Genomic DNA, 27,595 nt, shown 5'->3' with positions numbered 1-27,595 from the left:
TGTTGTGTTCAGTCAGTCAGCTGCGGACTTCGGTCCGATGTAGGGACAAGGTCCCAGTCAGTCAGCTTCGGACTTCGGTCCGATGTAGGGGACGAGGTCCCAGTCAGTCAGCTTCGGACTTTGGTCCGATGTAGGGGACAAGGTCCCAGTCAGTCAGCTTCGGACTTCGGTCCGATGTAGGGGACAAGGTCCCAGTCAGTCAGCTTCGGACTTCGGTCCGATGTAGGGGACAAGGTCCCAGTCAGTCAGCTTCGGACTTCGGTTCGATGGAGGGGGCAAGGCCCCAGTTAGCCCGTACTTCGGTCCGATGCAGTGGGCAGGGCCCAGTATGTGCTTTATATGTTATTGCATGGTTTGTGGTAGATTAGGGGAGCTCACTAAGCTTCGTGCTTACGGTTTTCAGTTTTTGTTTCAGGTATAAAGTTTTCAAAAGAGGAGCTCGGAAAGATTGCAGTGCACACACCGTTTGTTCAGCCTGGGATGTTTATACTCAGATATATTTGACAGTTGTTAAGATATTTTGAGATAAATTCTTTATGACTCTTATATGACGTTTGATGAATATGGTTTTATTACTAATTTTAAAAGAAATTTTCAGACTGTATTTTTGGGATGTTACATAAACTAACTTATTTTTTTACTTTTTTATGTTGTAGTGATTAATAAACCAAACAACAAGAATGTGCTTGACTGGTTCCGAACCGAGATGTGTCGGATATTTTTAGACCGAATCTATGATCGAATACCAAACCGTGTTTGTATCGGTTGTAGTGCTACTTTGGACTGAATCTATCAGGATTAGCCCAGTAGCAATACGATTCGCCAAAGAAAGGTTAAGAAGATCAGTAAGGTAAGGCTACGAGGAGTGGACTCGCCAAGTTGCTCGTTAGGACAAGGAGCACCACCCCCTAACACTCATTAGGGACTCGCCAACGGAAGATCGCTTCGGACGTAGCAAGAAGAGAGAGAAGGAAATAATTGGTTGTGATTAGAGAAGATGTGTTTGTATCTTGACCATTCAAACCTAAATTCATTTAATTTTCAAACCTAACTTCATTTAATTAAAAAAACGTTTTTACCTCTAAAATTCAAATTTTCAAATTATAATTCAACCACTATGAACTAAACTACACTTTCAACATTTCACACACACAAAATATCATTACCTTTCTCACAAATACACTCAATTCACACAAAAAAAAAAAAAAAAAAAAAAAAAAAAAAAAAAAAAAAAAACTTCAAACCTTCTGTCACTAAACTTTCCACCTCCAAACCCTCAATCACCGAACAATACATCACTAAACCTTCGATCACCATCATGTTATTGACCATCAATTGATCAACCAATTCATTCACCCCTAGTTTCTATTATCCTACTATGACTCCACAAATTTTTACATTCAATTCATACTTTTCTCAACCCATGTCTTTTTACCAAAGTCAACCCCAAACTAATTTCCAATCACAACTAATACTTCATCCAAATATTGATCTTGATCTATAGTAGACGGTTTAAGTAACCTAATTTTTTTCATAACCTCAACCCCAAACTAATTTGCAATCCCAACTACGCCGCCTACTCAATGAGTCAAAAGCCCAAAATCAAACCAAATGAAAAAAGTAAAGGAAAATGGAAGGCTCTATGCAGCAAAGGATAGACAGATGATGAAAAGATGGCATTAGCACAAGCAGGGCTTGATGTGTCGGAGGATCCGACGACGGGCGACAACCAAGATTTGACAACCTTTAAAAATAGAGTTTGGATTAGTTTTTGTGTTCGAATGAAAAAAGAAGTATCGCAATGCTAAATGGAGGACCGCTAACAAAGCCTCAATGGAGCTCAGTGACATCTACATGAACGAACGCGTCCCACAATCCCCAAAGCGGTGCAAATGATGTGAATATCCTATCGAAAGTTCATAAGATTTGTAAGGAAAATTTGGAAAACCTTTTGGCAATAAGACGTTTTGGGGAGTTGTGTCAGATCAATGGGTTTAGGATCTAGAGAATTTTGGAGTTTTTTTGTTTCTTTTGCTTGAAATCTGGTGGATTTGATTTATGGATACGGTTTCTAATGCTACTAGATAGGTCAAATTGGTGCTAAAAAAAATGAATGTTTTTTGTTAGAAAATATTTAGGGATTGTTTAACTACAAGAGAGAATTTGTCCCTAAGGTTTGGACATTCATTCTATTTTATGCCTATTTGTGATGTTGTATGAAATCCACCAATCATTTTTTTTCAAGTGTTTGGTGGTAAAGATGGTGCTTGCTAAAATTTTGGTCTGGTGGGTTTACAACCGTATTATTTTGAGTCTTATGTTGATTGGGTGTATTTGATTGGAAATCTTAGACTAAAGAAGTAGGTCATGGAAATTCTTGAAGGGTGTTTCTTGTTGCTTGGTGGTATCTTTGGAATCTTTGGAAGTTTAGAAATATGTCTATTTTTGGTTAAAAAAAATATTATTTTTTATGGCATAGCGTCCCAATCGTTGTTTTGGGATTATTGTTACAAATAAGGGAGGGAAATTAAGGAGGTGAACTTCGGTTTTTAGTTTCCTTTTTTATAGTTCTTAGATTTCTGTAATATTTTTTTATTTTGTTATAGGTAGTACATTATTAAACAATTGGTAGATCGCTATTTGTGAGTTCAATCTATGGTTTTTGACCTAGAATTTGGTATGCCGTATGCGGGTGAAAATTTCCTCGTTTGAATTGCCATGAAACATCATAGTCGGTGTTTTTTAACAACATTGGGATATTTAGTATCAAACGTCTAATAAAACCATATAATACGTTATGATCAGGGCATGGTTTGAGGTTTCTCATGTATGATGGTTTGTGCATATTCATTCATTCCATCTTTTGGTAATATATATAATACGTTATGTTGGTGAACTTTCCTTAGAAAACGTCTAATAAAACCATGCTCATAGAAACAAGGTAGGATTTAAGTTGCATAAATACATAAATAAATTCAAGAAACCAAGTATTTTCACGATTTCACACCACAGACAACGATATTAGAAAGCATCATCCGTGTATGACATTATTAACCAAACTAAACTAATTATAAAGATCATCATCATCAGCACCACCTGCCGCTGCACCAAACGGGTCCGCTCCACCACCCGCCGCCGCAGCACCACCGCTGGCCTCCGCAAACCTAAACTCCGACCCAAACCCTCTCGACTGCTGCAACGTCTGCGCAAACGCCTGATACTTCCTAATATCCCCATCACTCACACTCCTTCGTGCAAACTTCATCGACTCTTCAAAATGAGCCGCCTTTATCTCCGCCACCTCATCCTCCTCCACATCCTCCTCCATCGCCTCCGGATTCTCACTCCTCTTCTTCTCCCTCTCAATATCCTACAAAACCACACATTACATCAAAATCTTAGATAATTACCTAATTACCATTTTACCCCTCTTATCATATCAAAAAACAACAATCCAACTTACTTTTTCAATGTTTTCACGGATGGCGTACTTGCACGCGCGTTGACAGATTTCGGTGATGTCAGCGCCACTGAAGCCTTGGGTGTACTTAGCAAGGGCGTGAAGGTCAACGTCCTTTGCAACGGGCGACTTTCGTAAAGCGGATTTGAAGATGGAATAGCGAGATTCTTCATCAGGGAGAGGAATGTAAATTAACTGATCGAGTCGACCGGGTCTCAAAAGTGCCGGGTCGATTATATCCGGTCGGTTCGTCGCACCGATTATGAAAACCGTCTTTTTCGCCGACATCCCGTCCATTTCGGTTAACAGTTGGTTCAAAACCCGATCTGCTGCACCTCCCGCATCTCCTTGACTACTTCCTCTCTTAAAAAACAATAAACTTGTCAAATACGAAAATGGCAGAAACGTAAATAGTAAGTAATTTGTATCTTGTTATATACCTGGGTGGCGATGGAGTCGAGTTCGTCGAAGAAGAGAACACAAGGGGCGGACCCACGTGCTTTATCGAAGATCTCGCGTACATTCGCTTCACTTTCACCGAACCACATTGTGAGTAGTTCTGGTCCCTTGATGCTGATGAAGTTCGCTTGGCATTCGTTGGCGATAGCTTTCGCGAGAAGTGTTTTCCCACACCCTGGTGGGCCATAGAAGAGGACTCCCTTTGATGGTGACATTCCGAATTTTTCAAATTTCTCCGGGTGTTCAACCGGATATTGAACAGTCTCTTGGAGCTCACGTTTGACATTCTCAAGGCCTCCGATATCTTCCCAACTAACATTAGGCACTTCCACAACAGTCTCACGGAGAGCAGAAGGATTACTAGTCCCAAGTGCAGTTGCAAAGTGCTCATTCGTTACAGCCATGGAGTTCAAAATCTCCGCATCAATCGACTCATCTTCCAAATCAATCACATCCATCTTCTCTCTAATACACTGAAGTGCAGCTTCAGTACACAAAGCCGCCAGGTCAGCACCCACATACCCGTGTGTCTCTTTCGAAATCTTCTCCAAGTCAACATCTTCAGCTAATTTCATGTTCTTGGTATGAATACGAAGAACTTCAAGTCTCCCAATCTCATCAGGGACACCAATGTCAATTTCTCGGTCAAACCTCCCAAATCTTCTCAACGCAGGGTCAATGCTATTAGGACGATTGGTAGCACCCATGACAATAACATGTGCACGCGATTTCAACCCGTCCATTAAAGTCAACAACTGTGACACAATTCTTCTTTCAACTTCACCGTGTGTCTTCTCACGCTTAGGGGCAATTGAGTCAATTTCATCGATGAAGATAATTGATGGAGCGTTCTTTTCAGCTTCTTCAAAAGCTTTCCTCAAATTACTCTCGCTTTCGCCTGCCAATTTCGACATGATTTCGGGCCCATTGATGCAGAAAAAGAAAGCCCCGGTTTCGTTAGCAACTGCCCGAGCTATTAAAGTCTTCCCGGATCCAGGGGGTCCGTATAGTAAAATACCCTTTGGGGGTTTGACCCCGATTGACTTAAAGAGCTGTGGGTGTCTCAATGGAAGCTCAACTAGCTCACGGATTTGTGCCATTTGTTTGCGGACCCCACCGACATCATCATAACCGATTTCATCTAACCGATCTTCATCTTCTCTTCTTACGGGTTCACCTTCACAGAAGATTTCAGTATCGGGTGCTACTACACAATACTCTGGTGGATCTGTTTCTATGACCTTGAACTCTACACTTCTCATTCCTCCCCTTACAAGAAAGAAGTCACCCTTTCTCACTGGTCTATATGCCTCCATGAAGTAAGCTGCAAACAGTGTATAATATTATAATACATGATGTGAGTTGAGTACATTGAATGGATTATGTTGTAAAGACTAAAGAAAGTTAATGTGATTTTGTATGGAGAAACTTACGTTTTAGATAAGCATCGAAGAGATTTCCTGTTACGCCTTCGATTGTGTCATCAATTGGAAGAATGTGAACACGTTTCCCGTATTTGACATCAGCACATTGATGAACTGAGACTACATCACCAAGTCTGACTCTGAGATTTGTTCTGACTACCTTATTCATCCTGATCTTTGGTTCTTCACAAGTGTCATCAGCAAGAGCTATACAGATTGTGTCTTTCCTTTTCTTTCCCTGTATATAGAAACAGATACCTTAAGAATCTTGATATAACTAGCATACTAGTTTAATTATGTACAAAACTAGAATTATAAGGCAAACAATAGCAAGAACATGTTTCAAAATCATATACACAGGCTACTCATCTTTATGTGTACCAATGATTCAGAATAGGCCACTGGCCATATAGAAGCATCAGTCAGCATGGAAAAAACAATAAGCAAAAGCAACTTAATCAAGCACTAGCAGTAATGAAATCGATCTTCACAGTAATAAAGCGATCTAGTTTCACGAATCCAGAGAGATTTTACAAGGTTTGAAGTAACAATGGATGTTTAAACAACGGAATCAAGTAAATTTGGCATAGAATACTATGATCGTATGATTAGATCGTGAAATCTCCTTGAAATTTAATTATAAGTTCGCAGACGGAAAACCTTCATTGACAGACTATATGCAGAGTTAAATAACAGTCTAAAACCCTAACCTAGCACAAAACTTAGATCAATTACGATACATTAGGCAAAACAACGATAACCAGAAGTACGAAATAAACTACCTTGATCAAGATGGTGTCGCCTCTGAATAACTGAAGCTTTTCCATGGTCTCGGGATGTAAGGCAACAACAGAATTATCATCGTTGATTGCTTCATCGACAACGAGTCTGTTAGCAGCCTTCTTCCGCTCCAGAATCGCCGTACTGAAGTCCCGCTTTGTCCCCTTACTACACACAATCACAATGAAGGTTAAGTCAGAACTTGAGATCAATATCAAAATCGACATCAAGAGTCGGAAACAGCCATACTCTGGAACTCATATAGCATTATTGCCAGCATTAAATTAGAGATTTATAGAAAACTGTGACTTACGCATCGGATGATTCTGCTTGATTACTCATGTTGTTGAAGTAGATTGGTTGATTGTAAATTCCGATTGACAGAATTGTGAATTTTTGGGATGTGTGAGGGTTTGGGGAGGGGGTACTTATGCATATATGGTGAATTTGTGAAAGCGCAGGACTCCTTTCTTGTTAAGAAAGAAATGCTTTTTTATTTATTTAATAACAGTTTATAATTTTTTTTTTAAAAACTGCAAATAATAATATATTGTCCTCTCCTGCTGGTTAGTTGTTAAACCGTATAAAAGGATGATTATGATTTATGAGTCATGATGCTTTTTACCATTTAAATTTAAAACTTTTCTTGCATTATCAACTTTATGATATTATGATAATTTAAATGTTTTAATAGGATTATAACATTTAGCAAATCTAGAATGTTCCGTATTTTGATGGGTAGCAAAATATAAAATCTAAAAATTAGAATCTCTAAAATGTTATATCTAGAACGTTCGATGCGTCGACTGTGAAAATATTGCAAATATCAATTCAAAAAGAGTTTAGCTATGCGTGTTAATAATAACTACCTGGCCTTTAACTTCTTTTGCACAGCTTCTCTAGCGGTTGTTTTGTTTGGTTGTGGGGATTGGAATAAAATTAAGATAAAAGACAAAACTTCAAAATGGTCCTATGGTTTTATAAAATCTCAAAATTTGGTACCTAATTTACAAAATCTTACGGATGGTCCCTGTGGTTTCAAAACTTTTAATGTTTAATCCTTCCGCCTAACTCGGTCAACTTTCTACCGTTAAATGAGAAGCATCTTCGTCATTTCAATACCCAGTGACTATTTATGAGGTTTTCTCTATTTAAAAAAAATAATAATAATAATAAAATATAAATATTTAATATAAAAAGGTCCTACTCTCTCTCTCTCTCAAAAAAAAAATAAAAAAATAAATACCACCCCAACCCCACCCTTCTTTTTAAAGAGTACTACATCTTGAACCTATGAATCTTAATCTACACGTAGGAAAAATATTCAGGTCCAAACAAATTAAAATGAGTGAGTTATGAACATTTGAACAACAAAGTCATATTATATACATATATTAAAAACCCTGGTGGATGTGAATAGTAAAATTGACCAAATTTAGACTTTCAACACATTACATTTAATTGTTGAAACATAAAAAAATTATGTTTGACACCCTTTCTTGCAGGACTTGTAAATCATTCAATTTTTAACCAAATAAAGCATTTTTGTAGTCTAAACTTAACTAAAAAAATCATAATATACATGTAGGAAAAAGATTCACGTCAAAACAAGTTAAATTGAGTGAGTTATGCACATTTGAACAACAAAGTCAGATTACATATAATTGTTGAAACATAAAAAAATTATGATTTAACACTCTTCCTTGCGGGGCTTGTAACTTATTCAATTTTTAACCAAATCATGCGTTTTTATAGTCTAAACTTAACTACAAGTCCTAATATGCATGTACGAAAAAAGATTCAGGTCAAAACAAGTTAAATTGAGTGAGTTATGCACATTTGAACAACAAAGTCATATTATATTTAATTGCTGAAACATCAAAAAATTTCTGATTTGACACCTTTCCTTGCGGGGCTTGTAGCTCATTCAATTTTTAACCAATTCAAGCGTTTTTTTAGTCTAAACTTAACTACAAACCATAATCTACATGTAGGAAAAAGATTCAGGTAAAAAAAAGTTAAATTGAGTGAGTTATGCAACTTTCAAAATTTGAGTGAGTTTGATATTTTTCAATGAATTGGAGATAGAAGTCATTTTTCTCATTATTGAAAGAATGAATCAAGAAGATTCATTATATACAAGATTCTCTACTTCTACTCTCTTCTAATAGATACAACGACTGACTTTACCAAATTTCCAAAATATTTACATAACCAACCCTGAATCATATATAACTATACACATTTGTCATAAAAGCAAATATATTCCAATACCCCCCTCAAGTTGGAGGATGATCAATCATACCCAACTTGAAAACATCGTTATTATGGTCTGAACCATTTAAGACTTTAGTGAAACCATCAGCAGGTTGTTGTTTAGTAGGAATGTGGAACAATGTAATCAATCCTCCTTGAAGCTTTTCATGCACAAAATAACAATCAAGTTCGATATGTTTTGTGCGTTCATGGAAGATTGGATTCTTTGCAATATATATTGCCGCCATGTTGTCACAATGTAAATGAATAAGGGTAATTTCGGGAATTTCAAATTCTGTAAGCAATCGACTTAACCAAGCAAGTTCAGAGCATACCCTTCTCATGGAACGATATTCTGCTTCAGCAGAAGATAAAAGAAACAGTTGTTTATTTCTTTGACTTCCAGGAAATAGGACTTCCTCCCATGGTTATATAATAACCACTAACAGAACGTCGGGTAGTTGGGCAGCTTATTCCTCGTTCATTTGTTCCTAAGGATCATCCAAAGGAATCGGCACGAAGTCCATTGTTGCCATGGTTTACACAACGGGCACTAAGTCTGCATAGTCGTCAGGGTTTAGGCACTAAGTCTGCATAGTCGCCAGGGTTTAGGCATCAAGTCTGCATGATCACCAAGGTTTAGGCACCAAGTATGCATGATCACCAAGGTTTAGGCACCAAGTCTGCATGGTCACCAAGGTTTAGAGTACACCGGGTGAACACATCATTCACAACACCTACAGGTTGCGAGTCTGCTAGTGTTCCACTGGACTGTCTAGAATAGTCCGTGGTTGTCATCCATACTCTGCTGAATGACAGGGACATCGTTTGGGAAAAAGGCTTCTCACATCGTACACCTCTCACCCATACCTCATGGTCTATATCACCTCTCAACTCATCGTCCAACTCATATTTCATCTATTATATCTACCCATGTTTTACCCCAACATTTTCGTAGATATAAAATACATATATAGTTTAAATCATTTAAAACATGTATAAAATCTTTCACCGAGCATAGACAGCAAGTAAACAGACAATATGCACACATAGCACATAGTAAATATTTTATATATATGTGTAAGTTGAAGGGGACCATGCACTCACCTGAATGGTGGTGACGCAATACTCGGACAACGCTTCGATACTCTCAAAACAATTTTCCTTCGATAAAACCTAATACCAATACCACTAGGGTTTAGTCTAACGATAACCGCGACAAATTAATAGTCTAGCTATTATTATTATTATATAAGTATTAAATAACACTCAATATAACTCATAATAATAGCCCAAATACTCATTATAAGTTCCTAATAACGTTACTATATTAAAACATAAGCTATACAAAAGATAGGGTAGGCATAGCTCACTTACAGCGGGTTTTCTCGAAAACCGGGCTTCGCTGGAGCAGCGTTCCCGAGACGAAAGGCTCTTTTCTCGAGGCTCCGGGAGCCTCGGGGCTTCCTTCGGGTGCTAGGGGGTTTACCTAGGCTTTTAGTGGGGTTAGGGAGCTTAGAGAGAGAGTATAGAGAGAGAAAGAAGAGGGTTGAGGGGTGAGGAAATGAGGGAACCCGACACCTCTATTTATAGGGGTGCTGACTGACCTACTCGCCGAGTAAGAGGACCTACTCGCTGAGTTGGTGCATGTGGCAGCCTTCTGGTGGTGCCACGTGTCCAATTCTGGTGGTGTCACGTCACCCCCTATCGCGTATCAGCCTTCAAACTTAGAAAAATCATAACTCTCGCATACGAGCTCCGTTTTTGATGTTCTTTTTTTCAACGTGTAGGTAAAATCAAGATCTACAACTTTCATTTAGACTTCGTCGGCTAATTCTTGACCGATCTCAAATTTAACAGTAGGAGGCGTTTAGACTGCTAAATGACCGCGAAGAATTCGTAACTCCTTCATACGGAATCCGTTTTCGTCCATCTTTTTATCGTTGAGTTCCTATTAATGAGATCTTCAACTCTCATTTAGGTCCCGTAAGCTAAAAACCGCACGAACTAAAATTCGAGTTTTCAGGCCGTGCACTGCTAAGCCGAATCTTAGAAAAATCATAACTTCTTCATACGAAGTCAGATTTGGGCGTTCTTTTTATGGATTTTCTCGGTTTAACATATTCTAAGACTTTAATTTAGATCGCTAATGCTAAAACTTGTTCGATCATAAATTTACTATTTACGCTTCCCGATGTCGTGCCGGTTTTGCCGTAAAACTTCGATCGGCCATAACTTCTTCGTTATAACTCGGATTTCGCCATTCTTTATATGTACGGAAACCTTGAGACCTATTCTAAAACTTGGTCAATACTATTTATTATAAATAATCTTTTGCCAAAAAGTCATTTTCGACACTTATTGTCTCTAAATTGACTAGCCCGGATCTGTGGGCGTTACACTAGCCTGGCCTTGTACCTCTCAATTGTTCCATCCAATTTGTACTTCAATTTATAAACCCATTTGCATGAAATTGGTTTCTTACCCTTCGGAAGAGGAACTATATCCCAGGTATGATTAGAATGTAATGCATCAAATTCTTTCTTCATTGCTTCTTCCCATAAAGGATTTCCCTTAGCTTGATGATAAAATTAGGGCTCGACAAGTTTTGATTGAACATTGAAAGCTAAGAAATCAACTTGATTGATATAGTGATCAAAAGATGGCTTGTATGGTATGAACCAGTTGGTGATTGTGTTGGAACATTCATCAAAACAATCAACGCAAGTTTGAATATTTTAGCAGATATAATCGTTTAACTGGGCAGGTTTGACAGATATTCTGGTTGTTCTTCGTAACTGGGGTTGAGGTTGAGTAGGATTTTGTTAAGGTGATTGAGGTGGTTCAAGAATATGATCATTGATTCAATGAATTGATCATTTGAAGAAAAAGAAGGTTGGGTTTCATTTAGTGATTGAGAAGGTTCTTCAAATACAGCAGAAAAATATGAGGAATCAAAAATATAACCATTGCGTAATGGAAATTTGTCTTCAACAAAAACAACATTCCTTGTGACAGAAATACCCTTGTTATTTAAATTGAGAACCTTATACCCTTTTTGCCCAAAAGGATATCCCACAAATATACAAGTATCTGCTCTTGGTTGAAATTTATCTCTATTATGAGAATTTGTGGAAGCATAACATCGACATCCAAAAGACCTTAAGTTATTGAGATCTGGTTTGACTTTGAATAACATTTCATATGGTGAAAAATTGTTGATAATCTTAGAAGGTATTCTGTTGATAATATATGCAGCAGTAAGAACACACTCTCCCCAATACGCTTTACCAATTCTAGATTGAAAAAATAGTGCTCTAGAAACTTCCAACAAGTGCTTATGTTTTCTCTTAAAAATTCCATTTTGTTGAGGGGTATGGTGGCAAGATTTTGATGAATGATTCCTTGTTCTTGAAAAAACTTAATACCTTCATTGCTGGAACCAATTTCAAAGGCATTGTCTGTTCTTATAGTTTTAACATTGATGTAAATTGATTCTTAACATACTTGATAAAGGCTTGAATAAGAGTAAATGCCACAGATGATTATTATCAGTCTTATTACAATTCATACAATATTTGGAAAAATTGTCTACAAATGTAGGATTCTTCAAAGTCTTGTAATTCCTGATGTAGAGGTTTTTAATCCTTTTTCCAATGATGAACTTATTCCTAGATAAAGGGGCCTGCATTGCACAAAACTCATTAGTAAAAATCACCCAAACCTTAAGTTGAGAAGTGAACTTTGAGATTGAAATGAGATTGTGCTTGAACTCAGGAACATATAATACTTGTGAAAGTATAATTTTGTCATGAATGGGTAAAGTTCCATATTGAGTAACTTGTATAGACTGATCATTTGGTAACCCAATCAAATGAGGTCTTGAAAAATTGTTTAAAGTGGTGAAAAGCAATTTATCACAACAAATGTGACCTGAAGCCCCTGAATCTATAATCCATGTCGATTGTTCTTGATTTGAACCCATAACAACATTGAATGCATAAGAAACATGATTTCCATGAGAATCAATAAAGTTACCCGATGTGTCCATAGCACCATCAGTAAGAACAGAATTAACACAAGTAGCTTCATTTATATTCACCTTTGATAAAAGTTCAATAAGTTGTTTGTATTGATTAGGGGAAATTCCTTGATTATTGTCTAGAGTATTGTCAGCAACATTGTGAGTAGCAGACTCAAATTTCTTTGACTTTGTAAATTTGAAATCAGATGGAAAACCGATCAATCTATAACATTGAGACTTGACATGTCTAATTTTCTTGCAATTTGAACAATATTTCTTGGATGATTGATAATTTGGAGTTAAATTGTTAACATGCATCGCCATAGAATCAGTAGCCAGATTTGGATTAGCAGAAATTTCTCTTTGTCTTTCTTCATGAATTAATAAGGAATGAACAGTAGAAATTGAAGGAAGAGGAGACATCATCAAAATTTGACCTTTAATAGCTTTGAACAAGTCGTTCAATCCCATGAGTAATTGAACAAGCCTTTGTTCTTCCAGAAATTTGTTGATTGCAGCAGTAGATCCACAAGAACAATTAGGAATTTCATGTATAGTTTTCAGCTCATCCCAAATTCGCTTGATCTTTGTGAAGTAAGTGGAAAAATCATCCGAACCTTGATTTAAAGAAAACAATTGCTTTTGAATTTGAAAAATTAATGCTCCATTGGATTGCTCATACCTTTGATTGATTTCATATCAGATTTCCTTTGCAGTTTGCAAGAAAAGAACACTTTCAGCTATTTCCTTAGACAACAAGTTCAGCAACCAACTGATAACTATATAATTAACTCTGTTCCAATTGTGATAATCTAGAGAATTAGAATTTGGTTTCTCAATAGATCCATCAATGAAACCGGTCTTATTCTTTGTTGATAAAGCAAGAATTATAGATCTCTTCCACATCGCGAATCCAATTCCATCAAAAACCTTTGACGCAAGTATAGTACTCGGATTATCAGAAGAGTTGAGAAAAAGAGGATTTGAGATCTCGATCGATCCCGAAGGAATCGATCCTATAGAACTACTTGATGATGTAGGAATCGACATGATGAATCAAGAACAGATACATAAATGAATCCGAAAATGAAAAGAATGAATGAGAAAACAACAATGGAGAAATTACAGATCGAAAAACTTTTGCGCTGATACCATGTTATTTTTCAATGAATTGGAGATAGAAGTCATTTTTATCATTATTGAAAGAATGAATCAAGAAGATTCATTATATACAAGATTATCTACTTCTACTCTCTTCTAACAGATACAATGACTAACTTTACCAAGTTTCCAAAATATTTACATAACCAACCCTGAACTATATACAACTATACACATTTGTCATAAAGGCAAATATATTCCAATAGAGTTATTCGGTCCGGTTCCCGGTTTTGGGCCGGTTCTAACGACCGGTTCTTACCGGGTCCTGGTTACAAAAATTGACGAAATTATAGTATCGTTCCACGCCTGACCGGTTCTATCGGGTTCCGGTTCCGGTCGGTTCCCCGGTCCATATGTTCATCCCTACTAACATGTAATTAACATTACCAAATAGTCATAAGGCTATAGTAATAGTTTTCAACGAACTACACATACGAAAACCAAACACACACATTATCAAGAAAGTTGTGAGAAAAAGTACACATCAAGAAATAGATTGCCCACCCGTAGAGTAATGCATCATTCATTTAAGGTAATGTTATAGGATTCACACATTTAATAATTCCTTCTTGAAACTCATGCTATACAATCAGTTATGAAACTCGAAATCATAAGATTGATAATCCAACTATAAGATAAATAAAAACTGTCCTGCCAATACTAATCCAGAAAATAAATAGATCGTCTTGACTTTTTGAGTTCTTTGAAGAACAACCCTAGTTTGAGTCGTGGGAGCCAGAAGGAAACGATTTTTTACAATCATATTTAGGAGAATCCAAGGGTATTATGGTCAATATAAGTTTTATTAATAATTAAAATGATTTTAAATAACAAAGTATAATTAAACATTGTTCAAAAAAAAGATTTTGGGCAAATATGATATTTTAGGTGTTTATTTAGGGTGTGTGTGTGTATATATATATATATATATATATATATATATATATATATATATATATATATATATATATATTGGTATTAGATAGAGTAAATTTGATATTTGGCCTTTTATTTAGGCATATATGAAATTTGCTATTTTTTATATTTTCAATCTTATCCTAATAAATAAGAATCTTTTGTCATATGTCATCTTCTCTTTTATTTTGCCACATGATAATTTTTGATAATTTTGAATTAACTATTTTCTACTTGTCATTATTTTATGTTTTTCAATTATTTAAAAATGTCACCTAATTAATATTATTCTAATTATACGTTCTTTTCAAAATAAATTTACATAATTTAAGCCTATATTGACAGTCAATATATTAGTTAAATTGTAAAAAGATTTTTTAGGAGTTATTTTGTCACATGTCATACTCTCATTCATTTTGTCACATGCTATTTTATGGTTTTTTTTCGTTTTATTAAATTTCATATAATATATAAATGTAAAATACATGACTATCAATTTAATTAATGCAACTTTCCTTTTACTTTAAAATTTTCTAAAATAAATCCAATTATTTTTTGTTTATTTATTTAAATTAATTATTAAAATTTAAAAAAAAATAGCATTTCAATTTCAATAATTCAATATTTTTATTTTAGTTTCATTATAAATTCAAAGTTTCTTAATATGTAGCTCGATATATATATTAAATAAACTTATATAGTGAACGAGTCTTATAGGTTATAGGTAGTAGCAATATATGCTTAGGATGCAAATTTCCAAAAGGTGAAAAACCATATAACAATAGTCATATGATTTTATAATTACAACTTATTTGAAAACTAAGGAGATAAACTTTATACCATGACGAATTATTTATTCTATTGACGACAGTGAGTCTAACTGCCATCCTCAAAATCTCAGCCGTCTAAACTCCACGTTCTTTCAATCTGAGCCACATAAACTCGATTTTGGCGGTTGTTTGCAGTTCATCGCCTCCTGATTCTTCTCCCCACGATTATGTACGATTGCGTCTCTACCCACGTTCTACACAATTGTCGGTTGTCTCCTCAAGAAGCAATTCAATTGGAAACTGCATTAAACTGCAGCACGCCTCCGACTTTTACCCTAAACCACAAATTGGTTTTAATCAAGAACTGCACCACACGATTCCATGATTGCTAGAAATCAGGTGGTTTTGATTAACTGTCTTGTCTATATAAGATTTGAATTTCACTGTAAATGCTTCAATCTTAGTTGAATTTCACAGATATGTAACTTCTGCTTTGATTCCTCCCACGTTCTTACAGTTATTGACCCATTAGTCCTACAAATATGCCTATTGAGGCCTATATAAGAGTACTCTTTGAAGTAATTTTGTTAATCGGTTCTATTGCTTCACCGAATCATGGACCAGACGATGTTCTTCATCGACAAACCACAATCAGCCAAAATTGCACCCTCCTTCTTCTTTGCGTCAAGCTCCAGGTTCACCCTTTTTTTTTCCTTTTCTTTCTTCTTCTAATTCGATCACATTGATCGCAGGTAAGTTTCAAGGAATTCAAATTAGTATACCCCCTCTGCTCCTTTTCAATCGATCATATGTTCCTCTTCACCCTTATTATTATTATTATTATTATTATTATTATTATTATTATTATTATTTGGCAGAATTGGTGCAGATCACAAGATGTTGAAAGGGAAATGGATATCTTGGAACAATAAGTTAACGACTAGAAGCTTATTAACCTAATTACCCCTTTTGACAAATTATTTGTTCTATGTAGTTAGATTTGTAGCTTAAGAAGTTGGAAACCAAAAGTCTACCAATGATTCTGCTATGTTTTGATAGATTCATGGGAAGTGGATATCAACTGAAAGGTATGAACTTAGGTTAGTAATTAAAATTGTCATCAATATCCACCTGTAACATCAAAGTTGTTGATTTTGTTGTTGTAGAATTCGAAATAGTTGAACATGTTACCCCATTGAGGTAATGGATTTTCTTTTTAATAATTTTGTCGATTTTTTATACTTTGTCTTTTTCATGTTGATTGATCTTGATGACCTTTACAGATTGGGAATAGAAATATTTTTAGCAGGTATGTTGAAACCAATTAATTGAAGGAAATGAGCCTGAAGATGAACTTGAATAAACAAAAGAACGAAAAAAAATCCAAGCATCTGATTCCACGCCTAAATGATGAATGAACCCATCTTGGAAGAATCATATCAGGTAAGTTCATTATACTTTTTTGTCAATTTTTTTTGTGAAACATCTTCTTATAAAAGATCACACACTTAATTTTGCTGAATTCCAGTAAAGTGATATTAATATTTAGTGTAAATATGAGCGTTTTCTTTCAAGGGTATGTGCACATAGTGTCATCTGTTGGTGGAGAAGATACAACGTTTGGAGGCATAGACATGGTGGAAGCAAGGCATGAGGTTGCATTTTTTAAGGCGAAATTGTTACAGCTTCATGACTTATCCTTTTAGAAGACTCTTCACCTAAATTGTTGATATAAGTCTCCGTTTCCAGTTGTTTCCATTGGATTTAGACTCAAATTTCTCAAAGTATGTTTTGTAAATCCCAAACACTACTTCAAAGTTCAAAGTAGGAAGTAGTTGGTATTCATTATATCTTTTGGAGCAAATATAAAAAAGGGTGTTTGGATTTTCTTTTCTTAAGTAATTATTTTGATTTCAAGAATTACAATCAGATAATAATTTGAGAAATTTAGGGATAATATGATACTTTTCCATTTATCCTGCAATAAATCTGATTTTGGCACTAAAGATTCTGTCATGATGACTTCTTATACTGGAATTGTTCTGAAAATATCATAACCTCTTTTAGATGCTATTATTGAGAAGAAAGTATCTCTTTCTGAATGCAACAATACTGTAACATCCTAAATTTAAGACTATATTATTAAATTAATAAGATAAAGGGGAAAATGATAGAGAAAAGTCATTAAATTTGCTGGGAAAATTACCCTAAGTCAAGGGAAAAAAAGGGCATTTTTGGAATTTTACCAAAACTAGGTGGGGTTTTGTCACATGATGTTAATAAGATAAAAGGCAAAATGGTAGAGAAAAGTCATTAAATTTGCTGGGAAAATTACCCTAAGTCAAGGGGAATAAGGGCATTTTCGGAATTTTACCAAAACTTAGTGGAGTTTTTTCACATGATGTTAATAAGATAAAAGGCAAAATGGTAGAGAAAAGTCATTAAATTTGCTGGGAAAATTACCCTAAGTCAAGGGGAATAAGGGCATTTTCGGAATTTTACCAAAACTTAGTGGAGTTTTTTCACATGATGTTAATAAGATAAAAGGCAAAATGGTAGATAAAAGTCATTAAATTTGCTGGGAAAATTACCCTAAGTCAAGGGGAATAAGGGCATTTTCGGAATTTTACCAAAACTAGGTAGGGTTTTTTCACATGATGTTAATTTGTTGCTGCCCACGTTTCCCCAAAAAAGCTACAACATGGTAAACAATCACCATCCATTTGAACTTTGAAGAAGATGACAATGCAATGTAAGTTTATGTTAACTATTTTCTCTTATTATTTATTTTTGAATTTATGACACTTTGGTTGAATTGAATCTTATCTGGTGGGAATAAAAGGATGAGACAGAAGTCTATTAAGTCAACTAACCATTTTTCTTACTTTTAAATTGTGTTTAATTATTTGCCAATTTGGTCTATCAAGTGTCATGTTTTTCTTTGGGTTTGTCCATGTGATCGAATTTTGAAATACAAATTGAATTTAATCTAAAAATTAATTTTCTTTAAGTCGGAAAAAAATATTATATTCTACTGGTTACATCAGAACCAAACAAAATTAATTTAGATATGGCTTTAGTTCAATAATGATGTTTATTTGTCTTATGTTTCATATTTTTTTTGGTGTAATTTGGTGTATACAATCAATTAATGTAACTGAACTGAACATGCAGAAGAATAGACATGCAAGAAATAGCAAGGTACTCCATCCAAATGTTTAATATAACATTTTTTTATTATAACGTTGCATTTTCACTTTTTTTCACATTAACACATTGCTATTATGAGCAAAATACACATACAGAAAGGAAAAATGTTATGGAACAGTTATTAGAAACTAAACATCAATGTTATTGTAGGATATGGTGAAGGATCAAGTGATTCACATTTTTACTCCTGAGAAACCAGTTGTGATGATAAAAGTTTTGTACTTTTTTATCACACCGCAGTCGCACAAATGGCAGAATAGAAATAATTGAAGTAAAAAAATCTATGTTTATGTATCATTATGATGTTTTGTTGGTGGGATTTGTGGTAATAATACCCTTATAATGTTTTTGTTTTACCTTTTCTCTATTAAGTATAGCCATGATTAGTTTTTAAGAAATATCTTAAAAGAATGTCAACTGAAAGTTTGAGGAATTTGTATAATCATTACGTGGTTAATTGTAAAGAATGTGAAAATCTTTTTATAATAATTTTTAATCATTTATTTTTAATTGCTGATTAATATCCTTTAATGACACTCATTCCGATATCTAAGATTATTTGTATAAGTTGCATAAATTGGTAAAAGAATACAGAAACATTGTTACATAAATAAACATTTAATTGGTGTCAACTACTACATGGTTACCGGTAAAGATGACAATGTAGGGTATAAAACTTTGTTTCATAATCAAAGATTGAGATTTCAGTATACCGACCTAACCTAATACAGTAGGGTATAAAGCTTTGTTCCACACTTTCAATTAGATTTTGAACCCATTAAAATGCTTAATAGATTAAGCACTTAGTCATGAAAGTTGTTTGTTCGAAATAATAGCATTGTACTTATTTTCAATAAAAATTATTTTACTTTTTCTTATTTAAGCATTGTACTTTCAAATATAGCATCATACTTTAATTTTTAATTTTTATTTTAAAAAAAAATTATGTTATTTTCTTATTTAAGGATTGTACTTTCAAATATAGCATCATACTTTAATTTTAAATTCATATTTAAAAAAATATACGTTTTTTTTTCTTATTAAACCATTGTACTTTCAAAGTACAATGGTTAAATAAGAAAATAAAACAACAGATTAAAAAAATGAAGATTTAGAAATGAATGTTAAGTATATTACAAACAAAAAGAAGTAGATTTTACAAATCACCATTTAAAATTATAACAAATTCCTAATTCGTTTTAATGATTTTGAACCATTTTACCCCTCATATGTCATTTATGATTTTGGACCATTTTACCCCTCCGCTCTCCATTTTTATTGAAATGCTTATCTGTTGCCAAAGAAAATATGAATAAGAAAAAAAAAACATAATTTTTTTTTAAAATATGATGTTATATTTGAAAGTACAATGCTTAAATAGTTAATTGTTTTACCTTTATTTAAAATAAAGATGTGATACATTGATTTATAAAAGTACTTGCGTATCTAATAAAAGTAGCTTTGCAGGTTTTGTTAGCAAAACTCCTGTTTTTCATTGGCACTAATTTTTTCACTCCTACGTGCTAATCAATTGTTTTTTTAAATTATTTATAATATTCGAGTGCAAAATTATTGTTGAACTTGCAATTCCATGTGAGAAACCAGGTTTACGAGTGTTTGAAGGATTCACAGTGGGTTTTCATCCAAGATTATGGGAAATTGTGAAAATTTATATTATATTTTATAAATCATGATTAATTTGAAGTTGTGTTGTGAGAATTTATATTATATTATAGAGGAGATGTATTTCCATTTTTTGGTTCCTTAAATTAAAGTTTTGTTAGAAAAGTACTATTTTACCATTTGTTTACTTTATTGCGGCTTTGATACTATATGACAACAATTACATCCCTTTCACATTAAGTAAAAAACTATTTTAATTTTTAATTTTTTTAATTGGATTCTATTTTAATTTAATTTTTTTAATTGTTTGTGATTTTTAAGGTTTCTCCAGAGACCGGTTTGGATGTTAATTTGTCTGGTCAGGGGCAACCGGGTTGTCTTCAACATTATTGAACATTTATTGGAGATGTACAATTATTTTATATATCTATTATTCTATATTTCATCATGACTCGATTTTTAATAAAATTTATAAAATTTCAGGTGAAACCAGTGAGAATTCGTAAAAGCAAAATACATGTATTATTTTTGTACTATTATAACATATTTCTAATTCGTTTTAATGATTTAGGACCATTTTACTCCTCCTGCATCATCTATGATTTTGGACCATTTTATCTCTCCTCTCCCTATTTGTATTGAAATGCTTATCTGTTGCCAAAGAAAATATGAATAAGAAAAAAACATAATTTTTTTGAATATATGATGTTATATTCGAAAGTACAATGCTTAAATACTTAATTGTTTTACCTTTATTTAAAATACAAATGTGCTACATTGGTTTATAAAAGTACTTATATAACCTATTCATTCTTACCATTCTCATCCAAATGCAATAAGAAAATAAAAACAGAGGATTTATACCCCCTGCCAAATTAATCAGACAAACAAAAAAATTACATTTTATTTTATTAGTTCTTGATTTATCTTTAATAACCCATCCTTTTATTACCATAATCAAAATTGCTCTTTAAAAAGAAAAATATATGTATTACTTTTTTACAATTATAATAAATTCCTAATTGATTTTAATGATTTTGGACCATTTTACCCCTCCCCCATTTGTATTGAAATGTTTTCGTGTTGTTGTATCTTGTCTGATCCACACTTTCAATAATATTTTGAAACCATTAAAATGCTTAATGGATTAAGCACTTAGTCATGAAAGTTGTGTCATCCATACTTTCAATCATATTTTGTCAACCTGTCCACCGGACGACATGACACTAGTTCAAATTGGGTAGGGATTATTTTTATTAATGTAATGTAAATCGTTTTATATGCTTATTTATTGAATTTTACTGCTGTCTATTAGGCCAACGCTTGGTGTGATTACATAAATGGTTTGTGGTACTCATTAAACAAAACAAAACAATGAATGGTATCATTATGAAGCAGTTAAACTTATCATCAAGTGGGCCCATATAAGATCAAATATTTTGGAATCCATAATGGAATCCCACACAATCTTTCTACCGCATAATTGAATAAATCACACACAAACATCTATCGACTGAATAACCGATTTTACATATAAAATGATTAATGTGCAATTGTGCATGCATCGTAATCATATGGAGGAATGAACGAAATCAATTGGAATCGAGGAAATTCAGTCGAAATTAACCTGAATAATGTGAAATGAACTCATAAATCTTAGCTATCTACACACTTTATAAGAATCAATGGTACAAAACTCACAAATCTCAGTTACATATCTCTCATTTCTTGTATAATCATTTGCAATTCGTGAGGTTCACAAGGTATGACAATGGCACCTTCATGTTTGAACCCGTATTCCTCTCCAGCTTCCTTTAGCAATCTTATGAAACCAGGATTCGTTAAGCATCTTAACTCAACCACAAATCTCTTCGGCTTCTCACACTTGACTGCAACAACAGCAAAGTGTCCAGGTAGCACTTCCTTCTCCAAATCTCCTTCAAACATCACTTGATCAACGTGTTGGCATCGATATAACAGGAAATGCTGCATTGAAGTAATTAGAATCTTGACGCCAACTATATAATTCTTCATGTTCTTGCCTTTGTTCACTTAGTATCAAGTTAAAACTCAATTTAAAGTGCTTATTTGTTGGGTGAAGGGGTAGGAAATGAAAGGGAAGCTGCTGTAGCATTAATGGCATCCTGACCAAGCATTCATGTATTAAAAGCTTTGATCTTTGAGTTAGTGGAGGAGTTTGCAAGTCAAAATTGGTGGTCTTCAACTCTCTTTTTTGTCTAATTCATATTTTACTTTTTGTTTCGTTAGTAATCATTAGTTTAAGTTATTAATTTTGATTTAGTTTACGAGTTTTTGTTGTTTTATTCTTAGTTGTAAGTAAAATTTGGTATTGGCCTATATATAGTTGTACAATTTTATTAGCATGTAATAGTTGGATTAAGCTTAAGCAGCAAGTGATTAAACGTGATTTATCTATCTTTGCTTAAAACCTGCAAATTACGCGTTGTCTTTATTAAAAGGGAAAATTACAATATTGACCAAAGTAAGTAGGGTCGTTTTTACTTTTACAAAATAATCATTAATTTTTTTTCAATTATTTTATTTTATTTTATTTTTTTGTGGTGAGAGTATTAACAAAAACAATTTCTTAATGACAGTAGCGCTCATCATTCTTATTATTATTTTTTGTGATAAGAACAAAAACGTGATCATATTGTTAACTAATTGTCTCTTGGTGGCTATTTTTATGATTTTGCCCTTTCTTAAAACTATCATTATCTTTGGTTGTGTTTGTTAAGCGTACGGAAACGACTTTTTCTCCGTTCCTTATCTCTTTTAAATGCTATTTATGGCAGGTTTTGAGTAGACTTTTGAAATTTGTCATTTAGGCCGGGGGGGAGTGGCGTAAGTGCCCCGAGCTCCACCTCAACCAAACACTATTTTCTTCTTTGTAACGCCAAACAGAAGGAGTGGGGAAGAAGAGGTTGCCGAGTGAGGAAGAAGAAAGGAGAAGAGAGAGGAGTAGCACGTCAGAAACCCATAGAGATTGGTCACCGAAATCGGCATGTCGAGTTCATGGCACAACGTTTGCCGAGTCTAGGTAGGATTCGCCAAGGGCTGCCGACCCGCATTCCGTCGAGCGTCAAAGGATGCAGGATGTCATTTTTGCCATGTTAATTAAAAAAAATAGTAAAGTTTTTGTGATTGGTTGGTCAAAAAGTCAAATAGGGGAGAGTGCTTGACAATAAGTTGCCAAATAGATATGCTATTTTTGCCATGTTGCGGTCATGACGTGGTTTGTCAAATGTCAAATAGGCAAATGCCGAGTGGTTACCGATACCACTCCACATAGCCTTAAAGCTTTCTTATTATGGTTTGGGTATCTCAAATTCTTAATGAGTTGTCAAGTGAGTCATCTAAAAAAAAAGATAGTTTTAGTTTTCTAATCAATATGATATGTTTTCTATAATGATATTCAAAACTTTAAGTTTAAAAAATCCAATCAATCTTCATATTAAAGATAATCATTTTTTTTCCGTTTAGGTTATTTTATTTATAGACAAAACTACAAAAATGGTCCCTATAGTATATATTTTTTCCCGGATTTGATCGAAACCACAACTTTTTTGCATTGATGGTCCTTTTGTGTGTGTATGTGTTTTTGGTCCTTCAAAAAACTAAAAAGACTAAAATACCCATTTGATACATTGTTTATGTTTTTTTATATTTAATTTAAAATTTTATTAATAAAAATTATAGGCTCCACTTTTTTTTTTCTCTCTCTCTCTCTCCCTCATCTCTCTCAAGAACATCTTCCGTCACCACCATTGTTTGCCACCATAGACCACCACCACAGTCCGCCATGATCACCGTCTGCCACCTCCATTTCCAACTAATTTTTTTCTAATACTTCATCCCCGCCTAAAAACCATCCTATAAACAAAAACCTTACACAAACACATACAAATTGATTTCTTGGATGAACACCTACACACAAATCGATTTCTAGAAATGAAAAAGCACACATATTCACATAGTGAAATCGATGAAAATCCAGGTGAAATGGGTTTCTCTCATTGTGAATTAGTTGGATTGTTTCCTTACCATTACCTGATTCATCAAAGGAAGATGAGGGCTCCTCTATTCATCATCTTCTTTGAGAACCACACCTTCACCTGGTAAGTACCTACCCTCCCACCCCCTCTTTCTAAAATCACCCATCATATCCCTTTGTACTTTGATTCATCATTTGCAGATCTCACAGATCCTCCTCTCCTTCTTCAAATCTAAAGGCGGGTTTAAAATAAAAGAGAAAGATGTGAGCCAACACCCACCAAACAACAACACATTTAACCAATAAAAACCCCTCATCATTTTCACGTTGGTGATGGATGATAGATCGATTACCACTATCATCCATGATAGAAAAAGGGAAAAAGAAGGGAGAAGACGAAGACCAGGAGCTGTGATTTTTTCGGTTGCCATCACAAAACAGGTACACAATGAAGGTTAGGAAGAACATAGCCTTATGTTGAAGTGGAAATGTTGGAAAGATTCCAAAGACTATTTGCCTACAACTGCAATACAGAAATCACATAGAAAAGAAAAAAAGAACCACTATTCTTGTTTTCTTTACACTCAAACCTGCAAAAATCATATTCGAAGGAGTAGGAGCTGGGCATATCATTTTTTTTCTTTTGGATTCTAACCTGTAACTAAGATAGAGATTGTAACGCCTGCAAGATAGGGCTAGATAATTTAGATATAATAAATAATAAAACGACGACATTTTGATAGAAGATTATTTAGGATAAGTAATCTTAACAAAAGTTATAGTATATATGATAATGATTTCGTACATATAAAAACCTTTTAAATCCGACTTCATATGAAAAAGTTATGCTTCTTCGAAGTTTCGCAATTAAACCGACATGACTGTGCGCGTCGTAAAAAGCGGATTTTAGATAGGTTGCTTATTAGCCTAAAGGCATCTACATTCCATTGAACTCTACTCGAAAGAGTTCAACGGATTGTCACATCGCTGCCACATCATCATTTTAATTTTTATTCAACTATACTCTTTAACATTTACACTCTATTAAACCCTACAAAGTTTAATGGATTTCCATATCATCATCATTATATTTATAAACATAATTATAAATTTAAAATTAATGTGTAATATTTTATCGAAATAAGTAATTATCAGATTTGTAATGGATATATTTCTTTTTCATGTAACATCCTGATGTCAAGGTAATCCTATTTCCAGTCCTTTAATCTAATTATATTGCAATTGGTCTCAAAGTTCAACAATTATAAGCATAATGGCCTTAATGGTGTTATGGTAATTATGGTTTCGGAGTACGCCATGCGTATGAGGTGTACGCTAAGCATACTAGGGCGCGCCCTAGTACGCTGGGCATATATCTTGGTACGCTGGGCGTGCTTCCTAAAAGTCGAAACCCTAATTTTTAGGGTTTGGCAAGTATTTAAACATCCTTAAATCTCATTTCTTCCCTACTTTTCAGTCTCCATTAGTAGAAATCGAGTTCCCTTGTAACCCTATCCTCTCTTGAGACCTTGGAAGCTTGAGTATGACTTTGTGAGTGTTCCATAAGAAAAAGAAGGTGGCGATAAAGCTTGGAAGCTTGAAGAAAGGCTTGGATCTGGAAATTTGGCTCTTTTCTCCATCATCTTAAGGTATAAAGTTCATACCTTGATGACTTGTTTACTAGATCTCATTTTTGGGTGTTTTATGTTACTTTTTGGTCCCAAAAGTCCCATCTTGAGCATGACAAGTTTTGGATTTTTTGAGTTGTCCTTTCAGACCCTAGGAGGGGTCCTTACTTATAAAAATGAAGTCCCTTTAGTTAGATTTGCTCAATTCATCTTGTAGAAGGTCTTAATGGATTAAGACCCAGTGTTAAGCACTTTGTGGACTTGTAAAGTCATAAAGTTGGAAACTTTATGACTCTAGGGTGCAGTTGGACCGTAGATATGAAGTATGGGCTTAAGTGCTTAATCCATTAAGCACTAAATGGATATTGAAGGTTGCGAGGGTATGCCCCGCGTACTCAGTCAACCACCCCAATGGTGGTCTTCTATGAGGATTGGAGTACGCTAAGCGTACCTCCGGAGTACGCCCCGCGTATTCCCATGGGTCAACCATGTTGAGTTGACTCAGTTGATTTGGTGGGTTTGACCACTTGACTTTGATTTTGATCAAGTTTGACTTTGAGGGCATTTCGGGTATTTTGGGATTTTGATGGAATCGGTCACTTGGTGGAAATAGGTATCGGTTAGAGAGCTGAGATTTAGAGTCGGACTTCATCAGTTCTGTTCAGTTTGCGAAGTGAGTTTTCCTCACTGTATTTACGGGTCAAAGGCACCAAGGCCGGTCCATTGGTTTGATAACCTAATATTCATTGATATGCTGAGTATGGAATAGATATGCATGCTAGTTTTGATATGCTAGCCTGGTAGATCGGTAGGAGTACATGTGATACTGTCTGTATAATTATCTATATATGTTAGTATATGTTATATGTATACAAATGGTGTGGGTGGGTTGAGGTTCTACTGCTCCGTGTTGTAGCCAACAAACCTTGGAGCAATCCAAATATGAGCTGAGGGTCGGGTAGGGCATGCCAAACTCATATTGAGGACTCATGAGCATTTCAAATACGAGCTGAGGGCCGTGTAAGGCGTGTCAGACTCGTACTGAGGGATTGTTGGTATTCAGTCCGAGGACTGATCTGGTCAGAGAGCAAGCTAGACATAAGCTGTGAGCCCCAAGGGAAAGCTAGACTTATGTTATGGGTTCAGGGTTATCCAGTCTTTTATTTGTGGGCCCATTGCATGTTGTTATTGTATATGCCTTATTTGTTGTGTGTTGGTACTTTGGGGGAACTCACTAAGCTTTGGGCTTACAGTTTTGGGTTATGTTTCAGGTACCTCAGATGATCGTGGAAAGGCGAAGGCGTGATCGTGCACCTCCTCGTGTTTTGATTTATGATTTTGGGAAAACTCTGATGTCAAACATGTTTTGAAAACTATTTTGTAAACAATGATGATTGTGGATTGGTTTTAAAAGTTTAAAATTTTCATGATTTTTATGGGTGTTGCATTTTGGTAGGTTTTTATTTTCACTTATTTCATTTGATTTATTTATTTGAAAAAATATGGCACCTAAAAAATGATATATTAAAAATATAATACCTAAAAATATGGTTAATTTTATTTGTGATTTAATTAAAAAAAATATAGAAATCAAATATAAAGGTAATAATAAAATGAGATTAAATATATATCTGGTTTGAAATTCAATTGAAAAAGAAAAGATTTAATCTATTGAACCACTCAATGATCACACAAACCTTCCATTCAACTCCCCTTGATGTCATCACCCACACTCCATTCAACTTCTATTCAATTCTAGTCATCCTCTATTCAACATTATTACACCCCTATTGTGGATGCTCTAAGTAATTTAAACAAAATTAATTGTAACCGTAAAAGCGAACTCGTGCATATAATCTGACTTCATATG

At 34.3% G+C, this 27,595-nt stretch overlaps 2 protein-coding genes and 1 long non-coding RNA gene across 4 annotated transcripts; 1 reads left to right on the top strand and 2 right to left on the bottom strand.

Annotated features, from left to right (window-relative positions):
* Nucleotides 1-2,928: 2,928 nt before the first annotated feature.
* Nucleotides 2,929-6,596, bottom strand: LOC111893025 (cell division control protein 48 homolog D). Its single transcript, XM_023889097.3, has 6 exons — nt 6,437-6,596; nt 6,126-6,291; nt 5,353-5,581; nt 3,901-5,243; nt 3,464-3,823; nt 2,929-3,370 (listed from the first exon to the last, which is right to left on the bottom strand). The coding sequence occupies exons 1-6, from the start codon at nt 6,463-6,465 to the stop codon at nt 3,065-3,067; spliced, it is 2,433 nt and encodes an 810-aa protein (XP_023744865.1). The 5' UTR covers nt 6,466-6,596; the 3' UTR covers nt 2,929-3,064.
* Nucleotides 6,597-11,134: 4,538 nt separating this feature from the next.
* LOC111893020 (uncharacterized) lies at nt 11,135-13,453 on the bottom strand. The gene is made up of 4 exons (XM_042896674.1): nt 13,261-13,453; nt 12,170-13,020; nt 11,887-12,064; nt 11,135-11,565 (listed from the first exon to the last, which is right to left on the bottom strand). Exons 1-4 carry the CDS (start codon nt 13,451-13,453, stop codon nt 11,135-11,137), a joined length of 1,653 nt encoding a protein of 550 aa, XP_042752608.1.
* Nucleotides 13,454-15,288: 1,835 nt separating this feature from the next.
* LOC111893022 (uncharacterized) lies at nt 15,289-18,624 on the top strand. Of its 2 annotated transcripts, XR_002850772.3 has the most exons (6): nt 15,289-15,648; nt 15,767-16,337; nt 16,416-16,449; nt 16,533-16,692; nt 16,825-18,450; nt 18,610-18,624. It is a non-coding gene; the product is annotated as an uncharacterized LOC111893022 (long non-coding RNA). The 2 variants fall into 2 exon arrangements; XR_008231967.1 differs by lacking the exon at nt 18,610-18,624 and having other exon boundaries at nt 15,310-15,648; nt 16,533-17,138.
* Nucleotides 18,625-27,595: the final 8,971 nt, after the last annotated feature.

This window comes from Lactuca sativa, chromosome 1, assembly GCF_002870075.4.
Source record: "Lactuca sativa cultivar Salinas chromosome 1, Lsat_Salinas_v11, whole genome shotgun sequence".
NCBI lineage: Eukaryota > Viridiplantae > Streptophyta > Magnoliopsida > Asterales > Asteraceae > Lactuca > Lactuca sativa.
Note: the sequence above shows the minus strand (reverse complement) of the source record. Positions and strands in the feature narration are given on the sequence as shown.